Source organism: Elephantulus edwardii, unplaced genomic scaffold, assembly GCF_000299155.1.
Source record: "Elephantulus edwardii isolate Elephantulus edwardi_28Jun2011 unplaced genomic scaffold, EleEdw1.0 scaffold00074, whole genome shotgun sequence".
In the NCBI taxonomy this organism is placed as follows: domain Eukaryota; kingdom Metazoa; phylum Chordata; class Mammalia; order Macroscelidea; family Macroscelididae; genus Elephantulus; species Elephantulus edwardii.
The window spans coordinates 991,044-1,006,500 of NW_006399824.1; the positions used below are offsets into that span (position 1 = coordinate 991,044).

General features: G+C 53.5%; 1 protein-coding gene across 1 annotated transcript in view; it reads right to left on the minus strand.

Annotated features, from left to right (window-relative positions):
- Positions 1 to 15,457, minus strand: part of CDH23 (cadherin-related 23) — a 523,436-nt gene that overhangs the window by 140,971 nt on the left and 367,008 nt on the right. Inside the window, exons 21-26 of the mRNA XM_006889037.1 lie at positions 12,810 to 12,999; positions 12,347 to 12,492; positions 9,152 to 9,371; positions 7,066 to 7,218; positions 4,365 to 4,478; positions 826 to 974 (exon numbers count right to left, since the gene is read on the minus strand). Of these exons, the coding sequence (XP_006889099.1) occupies positions 826 to 974; positions 4,365 to 4,478; positions 7,066 to 7,218; positions 9,152 to 9,371; positions 12,347 to 12,492; positions 12,810 to 12,999 (972 nt within the window). The remainder of the gene's footprint in view (positions 1 to 825; positions 975 to 4,364; positions 4,479 to 7,065; positions 7,219 to 9,151; positions 9,372 to 12,346; positions 12,493 to 12,809; positions 13,000 to 15,457) is intronic.

A 15,457-nucleotide genomic window follows, 5' to 3' on the forward strand; every position in this document is an offset into this window, starting at 1 on the left:
ATGAGTTTTGATGAGTGGGGTGTTCTCTAGCCATCAGGAGAGCTGGGACACACCCAGTTCAAGACCAGAGCAATGAAACCTCCTCTTCCTTCCCCCCTTTCCTGGCCACTGGCCACTGGATTCTTGCTAACGCCCAACTTCCTGGACAGTCCCTTCTCTGGGAGTCAGCATCCTGCTCCCAGCCTCTGTTTGGGCCCTGCTGAGGGTTAGTGGGTGCACTCCTAGCCTCCCACTCCTCTCAAGTCCAGGAGCCAGCACCCCAATCCTGCTCCCAATACAGGTCTGGATTTGCTGTGCTTGGCCCAGCCTCAAGTCGGAAACCCCCGCAGCCGGGAGAAGGGAGTCATTCATTCCTGACCTCCCTCCCCACCCAGCAGTTGGGCCTCCAGGCCAGTGGGGGAGGCCCTTGGAGCCTCGACTGTGGGCCCTTCCTCTCTCCTGGAGCCTTGGCCAGGAGCTCTGCTCTCTGGGCAAAGGAGCCCTTTCTTCTCAGGCTTGTTTACTTCCCAAGAGGGGAGCTCGGGCCAGGAGCCATGAAAGGCGCTCTGTTCAGGCCTGGCTGGGCCTGGCTCCTTCTCCACTCCCTTCCGGGAAAATGTGACATCCCTGACTCCTCCCTGCTTTGGACACCCTTTGGGGTGGGGCAGGGAAAGAGGGAAGGGAAGCCAGGGTGCTTCTGCTCCCCTTCCGGTTTTGGGGAGTCAGGTCTGCTTGAGCTGCACAACCTGTCCACACCCTCAGGAGGGATTGGGCCTGGGTCCTTGCTGGACTGTCTCCTCCCCCTCCTGCCATGTGAGGTGAGTCCTGCCCGACCCGGCCACATGCCTGCACGATGCTGTGGCCCTCAGGGATGTCCTCAGGGACGCTGGCCTCATAGCTGCTCTGCAGAAAGATGGGCCGATTGTCATTCACGTCGAGAACGGTAACAAACACGGTGGCTGTGCCTGTGCGTCGCTTGCCAACTGGGCCATTGTCTGTGGGAAAAGCCAAGGGACAATGTCAGCAGCTGCTGAAGGGGGACCTCCCAGGTCCTGTCCACTGGGGGCTGTTAGCAGTTTCCTCCCAGCCATCTTTCCCTTGGAGACTGGTGTTACTGTCCATTGCTGAGTTGGAACTGACCCATAGCTGGCCCTCCAGTGAGTTTTCAGAGGCAGCAAGTTGCACAGGAGGAGACTGCCCATCTTCCTCCTGGGACGAGATGAGCAATTAGAACCATATGCCTTTGGGGTGGCAGTGCACTGCTTTACCACGAAGACACCAGAACTCATCTAAGAACTGTATGTTATTATTGCCATCCCTAATCTCAAAGAAGGCAGCTCTGGTGGTCTTGTGGCAAGAAGCTGTGTTGCAATCCTGAAGGCACAGGTTTCAAGGCCACCAGCTGCTCCGCGGGAGGAGGGGGCAATCTCCTCCCATGTGATTAACCGCCTCTGAAAACCGACTGGAGGGTCAGCTATGGGTCCGTTCTGACTCAGTGCTACACAACAATCTCAAGGAGGGATCACGATTGGACAACAGGACTTAGATAAGGGGGGTTCCGGTGGTGGAGTCCACAGGAAGTTAGGCTGCTAATCCAAAGGCAGCTCCTTTTTGGTGGTCTGAGCTCACCAGTGGCTCCCCAGAGAAAGAGGAACAAGCTTCTTCCACGTAATTTACAGCCTTGGAAATCTGCAGGGTCAGCTGTGAGTCACCTCTGACTCGAAGGCAATGAGCTGGGTTTGATGGCTTAAATAAGGCCCTAAATGAGGCTCACTTGGGCCTCACAGTGACCCTGTGATACAGGTGCTCATATGCTGCCCCTTCAATAAAGGAAGAAAACTGAGGCGCTATATTGTAGGTATATGAAGGTCCCTCAAAAGTTAAGTCCATGTCAAATCCCTTGGAACCTAGGCAGGTGAACTTATTTAGGAAAGGAGTCTTTGCAGATGTGACTAAGGTCTTGTGACAAGATCATGCTGGACTATCTGCATGCACCCTGAAGGCAATGACCAGGTATGAGAGATAGGCAGGGAGACAGCCGACATGGGGCAGGGGGCTGTGTAAAGGCGGAACAATGCCACACGTATGGCCCCTGGAGCCACCAGAAGTTGGCAAAGGCAGAGACAGCTCGAGTCTCCTCTACAGCCTTCAGAGGGAGCATGGCCCACCAACACCTTGATCTTGAACTTTTGAACTATGAGAGAGTCAGTTCTGTCATCTGAAGCCGCCCAGTTTAGGTAATCTGTCGCCACAGCCCTAGGAAATGAACACAGACACTAACGTCATAAACACAGCTGCTGTCAGAGCCGCGGGTCATGGGTAGAGGCCCAGAAAGCTAGTGTCAGGGGCAGCTGTCCTCCGCCCCGGTCCACACCCACAGTGGAACGTGGGTCCACAAACACCAGATCTCTGACATCTCAGGAGAAAGGGAATCACTGAACTTAAAATCTCCTGGGTTTTCAATGTCGCCAGAACTGCCTCACAGCTGACCCTTCAGCATGTTTTCAGAGGCTGTAAATTACATGGGAGATTTCCCATCTTTTTCTCGTGGAGTGGCTTGTGGATTTGAATGGTTCTCTTCGGGTTGCCAGTTGGTTCCTTACTTACTAGGCTATAGTCTCAAAAATGATTTTAAAAGCACCGGTGAGGCCAGAACAAGTTGGTTGCAGGCCCCTGAGTTCAGGGTCATTGGCCCCTTTTGATTTCCAAGCCTCATAGCCCGGTTCTGGGACTCCAGCTTCCAGCAGGCCGCCCTCAGGACGGTCCCTGAGGAGGTGCAGACAGGAACCCCGGCTTCCCCTGGGGAAGGCTGTGCCCTGTGCCGAACTCCTGGGCAAGGCAGCACAGCTCATGAAGAGCAAGGGCAGCTGTAGTTGGCTCGGGGTGACTCCACCTCTTTCCAAGTCCAGCTGGCCACATTCTGGGTGCAACCTGGTGCTCGCCCTTCTAAGCCCCCCTCAAGACCACTCCCACAGCCTAGAGGGTCCTTCCAGCCTACTCAAGCTTGGGGCTGCTTGAGCTGGGAGGCCTTGTTCAAGGCTGAGACTAAGCTCTTCTCTCAGCCAAAGTCTGATGCTCAGGTTGGACTTGGGAACTGAGGTTGACAGGACTGGGTGGGTGAGGGTGGGCCAGGACAGAGGACAGCAGGGTGAGGATCAGATGCCTTGAGGGCATGAGCTGGCCGAGTGAGGCACAGAGAGCTCTCTGACGCCCTCCTTGCCTGGGGGCCCTGTGCTTGTTGCAATCGTTAACATTGGTAATGATGGCTTGACACAGGCCTCGTCACCCCTCCTCCCTCCAGAGCACTCCAGGGCTCCTGAAGGACCATTTCCAGGCCAGCACTCGGATATCCACCTGCTCCAGCCTTCTCCCTCTCGCTGTCCATGCCAGGAGACAGTTACTCCCCACGCACACCCTGCTCTTCCAGGACCTTCTGCGGCTGCCTCCTGAGTCTGACATGCCCCCTCACAGGTTCTGCAGGCCGGGGTGAACATCCCTTGTTTCTGTTGCCCTCAGCCGTCCTACTCAGTGAGCCTCCTCCCTTCCTATTGCTCGGGCCTTGCATTCTGTGTGAGGTGGATCTTGCTGTCCTCCATATACAGCAATGGGCAGGGAACATAAGACCAATTAACCTGTAGATCTCACCCCTGACCAAGCTTGGTGAGGGGTTCAGGGATGGGCACTAGGACTAATCAGAGGGCTTGAGCTGGGGAAGCTGGGAGGACAGGGGCTGGTTGCCCTGTTGTTAAACTTGAACTTAAGGATGTGAAGCTGGGGTTGGCTAGGTTGGTACAGGATAGGACGGCGTTTAGGGCTCTTGTACATAGGGTTGCTATGAGTCGCAGCAACTCAATGGCACATAACAACAACAAAGCAGAGAATGAGACCCACATGCAGGGGGCCATGCTGCCATGGGAGATTGAGCTCTGCTGGCTCCACCCGAGCCCGGACCCTATGGTATCTAATTTTGTCATACATAGAAAGGTATGAAAGCCAATATTGTTAAAGCCAATTTACTCATTATTGCTTTTAATATTTAGAACCAATAAGTCCTAACTGATCCAGAAGGCACTCCCAGATGTCACCTCCTCCAGGAAGTCTTTCTTGATGACCCCTCCTCTATCCTTCCTCCACCTGGAAGTGTGTACTCTCATGTCATGTCCCATCTCCCTTTCATTTTCTCTTGCAGACTGACTAAGTGCTGGCCTTCTGTTGCCTCGGTAGCTCCTGCTTCATCCTCTTAACATTTCACATGCACATACTGAGACTCACACTAAATGGTCAGTGAGGTCTGTAGAGCACTGGGGCAGAGCTTTGGCTCAAGGCATGGGAACTCGGCCTCACACAGCAGTGGTGGTAGTGGGGGGGGGGCAGGGGCGGCATACCGATGGCCTCCAGGATGAGCGTGTACGCGGGCGTAGTCTCTCGGTCCAGGCTCACCACCGTCCTCACCACAGCGTCACGGTAGCCAACACTGAACTTTCCGTCCACGTTCCCACCTACAGACAAAGACAATGAGGTTTCAGGTCTGGAAACAGCTCCTGGTCAAGGAGAGGCAAGTGATACTGTCTCGCTGCTCTCAAACTGGACATTCCTGGGGTGGTCCAGGAGGGCAATGAGTGCTGCCCGCTCGGCCCTGTCCCTCAGCACAGATGTCCGCAGGGTGCTCTGGCCAAGGAGTTGGCCCAAAGAGTCTGAGATCTGACTGCTTATTGCCTCAAATACCAATTCTCAGAACTAAGTGCCGTGGAGTCTGAACCACAGCTGACACACAGCAGGTTCCGAGGCTGTAAATGGCATGGGAGGAAATCACCCATCTTTCTCCCACAGAGCTTCAGGTGGATTTGAACTGCCAGAGAGGCGTGGCCTTTGGGCTGGCAGCACACCACCCCAGAACTTCCTTATTAATATTATTTTGTGAATATACACCTATTTCATGTGTTCATCAATCTCCACAATGACCTACGAGGTTTGTACTCCTGCCACCACCATCCACAGACACAGACAACAAGCCTTGGTGAGGTCGTGCATGTGAATGATTGCCCGAGCTGGTGCACATGATTACGATGCTTGGCTGCTAACTGAAAATCTGAAAGTTTGAGTCCACTCAAAGGTGGCCTGAAAGAAAAGCCTTGCATTCTACTCTGACCACAGTTCCTCGGTCACTATGAGTCACAGCTGACTTCACAGCACCTGGTAAAGTGGGTGTAAGACCACAGCACAGCAGAACTCCACGCCTGCGTCCACTCTGCCACATGCCTGTCAGATAGAAGTGTCTGAGCAGTTAGCCTGGGCGTTCATATGTGGCTATGGACTTTGGGGTCAGCTGAACATTCTGAAAGCTGGTCATCTCTGGTGCTGGGAACTGGAGAGGGGCTGAGGACCACTGCTCTCTGAAAGGGGACTGGCAGTGGCCACTGACTCAAAGGTAGGATCAAGTGGTCAGGAGACAGGCGTTATCGGAGTCTTCCTGGGTTATAGGGCAGGTGAGATCCAGGGGAGTTTCCTCCCTGAGACTAACGGTACACTGATTCTGAGCCGTGTGTGTTATCCTGGGCAGCAGAGGGCGCCACTGGACTAGGTTTGAGGTGAGCTTGGCCCAGGACTGCTCAAGGCTCCTTGAAGGATTCACACATCTAAACTCTGAGAATTCTGGAGCTGGGAGGGTTGTTAGCAGGAACCCAGAACTCTGAGCCAGGAAGTCACAGTCAGGCACTGCCTTGTCCTGAATTGGTTTGTCTCTGGCCACACCTAATCTCCAAAGTCTATTTCTCTATATTCAAATCAATAATCTTGTTCCAAAGGTGAGTGGATGGAGGAAGCAATCTACCCCCAGGGAGCCAAACAACAGATCCCTAAAGTGAACTCAGAGCAGAATAATCCTCAGAGCAATCAGCCACACAGCCTACAAGAGCAGCATTTATGCTGTAACAAAGCACAGGAAGGGAGAGGGAATAAGGATGGATGGAAACAAGGTACTTGGGGAGGAAGGAGGAAGAGTGCTATCAATTGAGGGGATTATAAATAATGTCAGGAAACAATATGTGTATAAACTATTGAATGGGAAAATAAGTACTCTGTGAACTTTCATCCAAACCGTAATTTACAAAAAAAGAAAATAAAAAGCCCCAAAACACGCTTGTAGATAAGTCTTGAGGGTAAGACAGATCATGCTGTGCCCTTTCTTGGAGATGAGGGAGTAGAAGGTTCTGGAACAGAGAGGCTGAGAGCTGGGAGGTCAGCTTGGCGATGACATGCAGTGGGCAGGCTGGGCCTGGGATTCTTTGTTTCTGGAGAGGGGAGCTCAGGGCATGGCCACGTACAGATGCAGCATGGCAGAAGTGGCTACAGAGAACACACAGCGGACAAACTGTCAAAGGGAAGGCCGGGTAATGTGAAAGAGCATCCCCCCACTCCCGCCCCAGTGAGCCTGGACACCTCTCAGGTTAGACAGGGCTGAATGGAGAACAGAGGATGATTGATCTAATCCAATAATGATACACACAAAGCATGTCTGTCAGCCACGGCAGACATCACTCATCACGTGTCCCTCTCTGCTCTGCCTGGCCAGTTCATAATCACCATCCAAGTGGCAGTTCCCCAACATTTTTATGCAAAACAGCTTCTTTCTAGAATTGTTTAGGGAGATCTAAACCATCTGCTTCTAAACACATGGGGATTCTCCTCACTGAGTAAAGGGTCCCCAGGGAAGGACAGGGTCACATTCCTCTAGTCACTGTTCTGTGCCTCTGAGGAACAAGGTGAGCTGTAGGGCTCAGCTATGCCTCACTTCTCCCCAGGAGTCGCTGGGTCCCCTTCCCTCTGGAAGGAACTTTGGGAAAGTCCTCTCCACCCCGAGAAGATTCAGGTCCCCAGGGTGTCCACGGAGCCAGGCCTGAACCCCAGATGCAAAGCTCTCAGCACAATCCAAGAGGAAGCCCTGAGGGAGGCGCCTGCAGGGGCTGAAGCCTGATGGTGGAGCCGGGCTTTTCCTAGTCTCACATGGCTGCACTCCAGCCTGGAAGGAGGTGAGGGCCGCGGCCACAGGAGGAGCCTGGGCGGGGGCGAGCTGAGCGAGGCCGGCACCTGTGACGAAGTAGCTGAGCTCGGCATTGAGGCCCACGTCATTGTCGGTGCAGTTCAGCCAGACCACGCGGAAGTCCCGGGGCACGTCCTCGGACACGGAGACGTTGTACACGGCGGGGAAGAAGGTGGGCGTCTCATCGTTCACGTCCAGCACTGTGGGGGCAGGGGGACACATGACAGTGAGCCCAAGATAGTGACTCAAGACAAAATCAAGTCACACAAACCCATTACTATGGAGACAGAACCAGCTCATAGCTGACCATACAGCGGGTTTTCAGGAGGTTGTGAATCTCATGGGAAGAGAGTGTTCATCTTTCTCCTGTGCAGCCGCTGATGGTGGATTCAAACTCCCAGAGCAACTCCCTGCAGACTATGTCACCAGAGCTCCCTACAGATAAAGCAGGAAGGTAACTCCCAGGGGAGCCATTATGCCAATGCCTCTTGGTCCTGAGCGGAGTCTCTTGTACCTGCTGGGCCAGGCCAGAGCTGGCCAGAGCTCCTCGGCCCTCCCCTCCCATCCTCCTGATGGTGTCATGCTGCTCACGCTGGTGTGGAAGACAAACCCCAGGGCCTCACTCCAGTAACACCTGACAGGGACCAGGATGATGGCAACGGGCATTATGCCAGGAGCACTCCGCATACAAAGCCAAATGCAGCCCATACAACTGCCTGGGAGGTGGGCACTATCAGACACATCGGACAGAGAAGGAAACATGTACTTGTGCAAAGTCTCACAGCACAAGGGGATGGGGTCTTCGGGAGGTCTGCCCCAGTGACGGAATCCCAAGGGAAGGAGCCGGCTTTGAAGACTATCCGTTCAAAAGCCCAATTTCTTTCAACGATTTATTTACCCAGCTCTGCATCTCAGGCCCTTATTCCTGGGGCACGTAGAGATCCCAGGACCTTCTATAATGTAATGACACCCTTTTTGGCTACTCTGTGGGACCTCCGGTGGCCTAGGCCATAGAGAGCTGTCCTGCTAATTCAAAGGTCATGTCTCTCTGGTGGTTCGAATCCACCAGTGGCTCCGAGGGAGAGAGATGGGCAATCTCCTCCTTTATGAGTTACGGCACCAGAAACTTGGTGAAAGGTCACCTGGGAGTCAACTGCAACTCAGTGAGTTGAGTAATGAGTTGAGGTTTTGAGCGGGTCACTCCATATAGTATAGCCAGGAAATGAGATGGGATCATCTTATGACAAGGCTTGTGGTGAGGCCTTAGAGGAATGGCCAGAGTGGACGTCCTCCCTTCCTGTCAATCATTGGTGAGAAGGTGACTCTGAACCAATAGGAGAGCCTGTGGCTCCTCCAGGCCTACCCCTCCTGACCCTCCTGCTCTGAGGAAGGTGAATGTTGGGCCTGTGTGTGGTCACACACCCAGCCTGTCTCATGGAAGGGTGAGGGCCTGTGTGGGGCAGGCCTGTCCCTGAGAGCTGGCCCCACTTGCCCTGCTGGCGTCGTCGTGACTTCTCTGGGCATGCTCCTTGCTCTTGTCAGGGCTCCAGTGTGGCCTCAAGGCAGTGACACAACTAGGCAACAAGAAATGCTGCCCCTCCACTCACCCCAGACCAGAGAGGGGAGGCCTCAGGGGATGAGCAATCTCAGTGTGTCTGAGTCCTGACCACCCTCTTCCCAAGGTGAGACCCACCATTGCCTCCCCATCATTCCACATGGGAATGGGGCCTCCATCACAGCTTCAATGTAAAACCCCTGGGCTTTCAGTGCAGACAGTGGGCTCCCCAATCCTGCCTGCTGGCTCACAATACAAGGGCTTACACCAATTCCTCTCTGCTGACATTAGATGGGAACTTAGGCTCCCAAGAGGGCCAGTAGGAGAAGTGAGACCTGTTGGGGGGGTCCTGGAAGCTCCCTTGGGCCCTGGGCACTGAGGGTTGTGCCCAGAATGGAGAAGGCCCTGCTGACACATTAGACCTGGTACTGCCAGGGAAGCCTCTGCTCCATTGAGAGGCTACAGGCACTGAGGAGGATCACCTGATACTTAGGGAGCCTATGCCCATGGATGGTGGGTGGCAGGTGTGGGCACGGGTACCCACACTCATGTTCCACACCCAGAAGATGACCCCTCACCATGGATGGTAAGAGTGCTCGTGGAGCTCTTGGTGGGCGTGCCCGCGTCGCTGGCCACCACCCGCAGCTGGTACTTGGCGATGCGCTCTCGGTCCAGCTCAGTGGTGGTGACCACCACGCCCGTGGTGCTGTTGATGAGGAAGTCCATGCGGGGCATGCCCACCTGCATGCGGTAGGACACCAGGCCATTGAGGCCCTCGTCCAGGTCGATGGCCACCACCTGAGGAGGAGAGGGGCTGAGTGAGGGGGCCGTGGGACTACTGCTTCCCCCTAAGAAGTGTCCCCTTTTCCCCTCCTTTGACTGGTTTTAGACAGACACATCCTCTCCCTGTGGAATCTCAGGTCACTGTCCCCGGTACACACTCCCTCTGCACGTGTGGCATGCCAGCCTGAAGGGCATCCATCCGACAGATACACTGGAGGCTGGAGGTGTGTGACAAATGGAAGGACTTTTTAGAATAAGAGTGGTCTGCACATACCTCTCCCCTTCAAGAACCTGGGCTCACTACCAGGCAGCCCTCCTGGGTTTACTCCACCTGCCTGGCTCTGTTCCCCCCAAACTCTCAGGGCTGCTGTGATCTCTCCCCACCTCCACCCTTGCCACACTGCCTCAGAATAGTCATTGCAGCTTCCAGGCCCCTCTGGCTATTGGAGGTCAATTTTTAGTAAAAAAGAAAATCCTCATTGCCATTGAGTCAGAGCTGACTCACACCTGGGAGGAGACTGACTATCTTTCTCCTGTGGAACATTTGGCAGGTTTGAACTGTCAGGGAGACGTGGTCTCTGTGGTAGCAGTGCAACTCTCTATAGTTAATGCCACCAGAGTTCCCTCGACCCCACAGAACACTGTTAGCAGGTCCCTCCTCCCCACTGTGCTCTGCTTTATAAAATGACAGCAAAAAATAAGATGATTTCATGGGTTCTTCTAAAGCATCACTTGATGGCTTCATTACTATAAAAAAAAAAACACCCCACAACTATCTGAGACCATGTACAGGTTAGTCTTATGTCAAACCCCACCATTCTCACATCTCCAGTCCATTATCAGAAATACTGTGACTTGGGACCTTAATATGCTGACAGTTCACAGAAGAGGGTTCAAGATGTTTGAGGGGAAAATGCAAAAACAGTTAAAGCACGTGTGTTGGGTGAAGACAAGACTCTCAGGACTGGAAGACATTAAGGCTATCAGGTCTGATTCACATCCAACAAGATGGTCAGGAGGGTGTCCAGACTCAGCTTGAATGACTTCCAGGACAGGGCCCTCACTACCTCTACTTGCATACAACCCTAGAGAAAGTCCTCCTGCACGCCCAGCAGAAATCACCATCTGGGGCCCTGGGTGGGACCAAGGGAGCAACAAAGTCAAGCCAGGAGCCTCTGAGGATGCTGGACTCCTTCAACCATCCTCTCAGCATCTGGAGGCGGCCCCTCTGTGACAGGAGCTGTGGTGTGGACTTTCCTTCCTCTGCTGTCTGTCACCCTGAGAACCAGGTTTGGGGACCTTTGTAGTCACATCATCCTCATCCCAGTCCTGCTTGGGGAATGACTCAGAACTTGACTGCTGTTCCCAGGATCACAGCGCCCCCTGCTGGGTGCCTGAGGAGAGTGCTCTCTGGAGAGACTGAAGACAATTGGCGTCAAAGAATGAACACGTCTGAACAAACCCCTTGTATAGTTGGAGATAGCTCTGGTGTGGCGAAGTCCACAAGGACAGGTGCTGCTAACCCAAAAGCGGGGCCTCTCTGGTGGTTTGCATCCACCACTGGCTTCAGGGGAGGAAGATGGGCAGTCTCCTTTCACCCAATTTACAGCATCTGAGAACTTGTAGGAGGGCCAGCTGTGAGTCAGTTACGACTCGGCAGCAATGTGAGGGAGCGGCGAAGAAACTGAGGCCACAGTGCATTACCAAGGCCACTGACTGGAACCCCAGAAAACAATCAACCTGTCCCTGAACAGGAGCCGTTCATCCCTTGCCACCCAATCCCCCTTTCTCTTCTTCTAAACCCTCAAGTCAGGCACACAACGGGAACTTGCATCGCTGCTAATGGGTTTCTGTGGTTATAAATACACGGAGGTACCTGCCCATCTTTCTCCCTGGAGCCACTGTGGTTTTGGGGTTAGCAGCACACCTCCCTACTGACTAGCCACCAGAGCTCCCTGCAACGCACACAGCTGCTGTGTGACCTCACAGCCCACGTTTCCTATGTGATTTGGATCGAATCTGCAAACAGCAGGTGCTATTATTATCATCCCCATTTTTCAGATGCCAGTCGAGGCTTAGATAGGTTTATTAGTTAACTCTAAGTCATATGCCTGGGAGGAGGCGGGGCTGGGATCCACACCCATGTCGACTGAACCCCAAAGCTCATGCTCTTAACCACAGGAGCTTTCTAATCTTTATAGGTGGCCCCTTTAAGGGAATCAACTCCCCTGAAACAGTGTCTCCAAAATCTCCCTAAATGCAGGGATGATGGACCAGAAGAATGAAGAAGTGGGTTCAAGACTGGGCAAGTCCCTCTGTAGCCTCCTGTAAAATGGGGAGAATCGTACCCCCAGTGAGGGGCTGCTCACAGTGGGAGTGCCTGGACCACATTCAGACCTCTGTGTCCTAGACTTCGAGGGTCTTGGAGCAGATTCCCTCAGGCATGTTTGTTCTGATAATCTCTCTAACTTGCCTCCTAGTAACTGCCCTGCCTTCCTCTATTCCTACCTTAAACCCAAATCAACTTCTGTTCAGTTGACTTGACTCATGGCAACTCCTATGTGTCCAGAGACCTGTGCTTTGTACGGTTTTCAGTGACTGATTCTTTCAGTGATTGCCAGGCCTTTCTCCCAGCATACTTCTGGGTAGACTTGAACTCTTGTTAGTAGCTACGCACTTAGTTATTTGGTTCACCCATTAGGTTCCTTGTTTTTGTCTTTACTCCTCTCCATATCCTCCTATGGTGCTTCACCTGACCAAGCCCACTTGTCCTTCAAGATGTACCTCAAGTCCCTCCTCCTTGAAGCCTTCCTGTGTTTATCTCATCTCTCACAGCCCACTGTCCCCCCTCACTCCCCTCCCTAGCTGGTATGAGAGTCACAGAGCTCACATGGGGCCAGGCGCACAGGGGCACCCCTAGCCTCTTATTGGCTGTCAGGGATCAACTGAGGGAGACCGAGGCAGGACACAGCCAGCAACGGGGTACTCACCTGGTAGACAGAGACCCCCGCAGGGGTGCCTTCAAGCACCTCAGCCACGAAAGGCAGGTTCTGGAAAGTGGGGTCATTGTCATTGAGGTCCAGGAGGTTCACAAACACTGTGGCGCTGCTGGTGGCTTTCAGAGGGGGTCTGCCGCCTGAGGGAACCGGGAAGTGGGCAGGAGGGATATGAGAGAAAGAACAGAGATGGGGAGGCAGACTGAGCAACCCTCCACACCATGCCCTCCAGCCTGGTGGTCCCTCCAGGAGCAGCTTGGGCTTCACATCCCTCTAATCCATGCCCCAGCCCACACCCCTCAGAGCGCTCTGGGGACCACACCTAGGAGTGGGTGGCCCACAGCCCCTGGGTAGGTTTTGGGAGTCCCAGGGGACAAGTCAAAGGCCTGGGCACTGGAGGATGTCTCTGGGTCCCCAAGTGTCAAGGGCCACTGCTGAGGGGCACGAGGGCACGTACAGTCTGTGACGGAGACGATGATCTTGCGCATCAGCTCGGCCTCCAGCGGGTCAGGGTTCTCCCGGTCCAGCATGACGTGCGTGGTGCGGATCTTGCCCGTGGTGCTGTTGAGGCTGTAGAACTTGTTGGGTGGCTGGATGCTGTACACCAGGGTGCCGTTCTCACCCAGGTCTGGGTCCACTGCCACCACCTGCCAAGAGGGACACGGGGAGGAGACATTCACTGAGGGGGTGGGGGTCAGTGCCTGGGCATCCTGGACCAGCGTGAGGAAGCTGCCACTGTGCCCATGGCCTACAGGAGGCCATATGTGGGCCATGGCAGGTAGAGAGGCCTCCTGGCTCATTTGGGCAAAGGCGCTGCCTTCTCCCCAGTCTTCTGCAGGGGTGTCTGCAGGGGGCTGGGAGCTTCTGAAGATCAATCAGCAGTGGAGGTCATTCCTAGTCCTGGCTTCCTCACCCAGCAGCCCTGACCTTGGACGTGCACTTAAGTCTTTAAGTCTTGACAACATCGATGGTGGTGCCCTCTGCCTCCCATGAAGACAACATGTGCTGTCGTATCTGAGAGCATGTGGCTGGGACACACTGGCACACAGCAGGTGCCCAGTGATACAGTGATACCCTTCTGAGGCCAAAGCCTGTCACTGAGACCATTTTGAAGATGAGGCTCAGTGAGGCTCCCAAGGTCACGTGGTGAGGCTCCCAAGGTCATGTGGTGAGGGAGTGGCATGGCTGGAGTTCCACGTCTGCTCTGGTCCCTTCACTGCCCACACTGGTGACTGCCAGCCCTCCTGTGCCCTTCTTCTTCAGATGTGCAGAGGGACATGGGCACAACCTTCGAAGAGGGAAAGGGGGCTCGCAGGAGCTCTTGACTAGGAAGTTTAGACCTTTGGCTGAGCTTTTAGTAACCTTATTTTATATAGGTAAAATATCTGTAACGTGGCATTTTCTGCTTTTGCCATTTTAAAGTGTATGATTTAGTGCCATTAATCACATCTACAATGGTGTTTGGCCACAGAACAAATACTAAACTTGTTGCTATTGACAGGAGTCCAACTCAGCGAGCTCAAGGGTTTCACAGTGGAGCTGAGTGCCACAGGGTTGTCAACAGACTGTAACCCTGCAGAGATGGGTTGCCAGGCCTTTCTTCCACAGTTCCACGGGGTGGGCTTGAACCACCAACCTCCTGGTTGGCAGCTGAGCACAAACCATGCCCACCACCCAGGGGCCAGCGTGACTGTTACCATTGCCCATGTAGAACAATTTCCATCACCTCAACCAGCAATAACCTCCCTCTCTCCTTCCCCAGACCCTGGCAACCTTGAGTCTACTTTCTACCTTTATGATTTTGCCATCCTAAGGTGGCCTAGTACGTAAAAAGGCAGGTGGTTCAAATCCTTCAGCTGCCCTACGGTCCTAAATTGCACAAGAAGAGATTGTCCATCTTCCACCTGTGAAGCAGCTGGTGGATTCGAACCATGTGCCTTTGGGTTGGCAGCACAACTCCTTACCACTAGACCACAGAATCTCTGAAAACTCACTGGAAGGTCAGCTATGAGATGGTTCCAATTCCGTGGCAACAAGTTCGCATTTGCTTGAGATAGTTCAGAGAAGTGGATTCATACAATACTTGTATCCTTTGTGGCTGGCTTATTTCATTCAGTGTAATGGTTTTCAAGTCCATCTGTTTGGCAGCATGTATTCATGTTGTTAGGTGCCATCAAGTCTCATACGACTCACAGCGATGCTATGAACAGAGGCTCTGAACCCTATGCCCCCCGATCATCTCTGGCACACTTGAGCCCATTGCCAAAATCACTGTACTGATCCATCTCGCTGAGGGTCTTCCTCTCACTGACCCTCCACTTTCCCAAGCACGATGTCCCTTTGCAAGGACTAGCCTCTCCTACTAACGTGCCCAACGTGTGTGAGACAAAACTCTCCATCCTTGCCCCAAGGAGTGCTCTGGCTGCACCTTCTTTGAGACGTATCTGTCCATTCTATTGGCAGCCACAGGATATTCAGTACTTTTCTCCAAGACTAGGCTCAATGTCAAGAAGGCAAAGATTCTCACCACTGGACCAATTGGCAGCATCAGGATGGATGGTGAAGAGATTCAGATTGTTCACAGCTTTAGGCTACTTGGCTTCACAATCAACCCTCTTGGCATCAGCAGCCAGGAAATGAAAAGACGTATTGTGATGGGAAAGTTTGCTGTTAGGGACCTCTCTAAAGTACTGAAGAGCAACGGTGTGTCTCTGGAGACTAAGGTGCGTCTGGTACAGGCCATGGTCTTTGCAATCACTTGTTATGCATCAGAGAGCTGGACAATGACCAGGGAGGATAGAAGGAGAATTGATGCTTTTGAGCTGCAGTGCTGGAGAATAGTATTTAGAGTACCATGGACTGCTAGGAAAACAAACAGATTTATCCTGGAAAGGGTTAAACTGGGTGGCTCCTTGGAGGCAAGGATTCTGAGGCTCCGTCCAACATACTTTGGACATGTTGTAAGGAGAGACTGGTCCTTGGAGAAGGACATCATGCTTGGGAGGGTGGAGGGACAGCGCAGGAGGGGAAGGCCCTCTATGAGGTAGATCGATTCAGTAACTGGGGTAATAGGGATGGGTGTGTGGGAGACGGTGCGATTGGCAC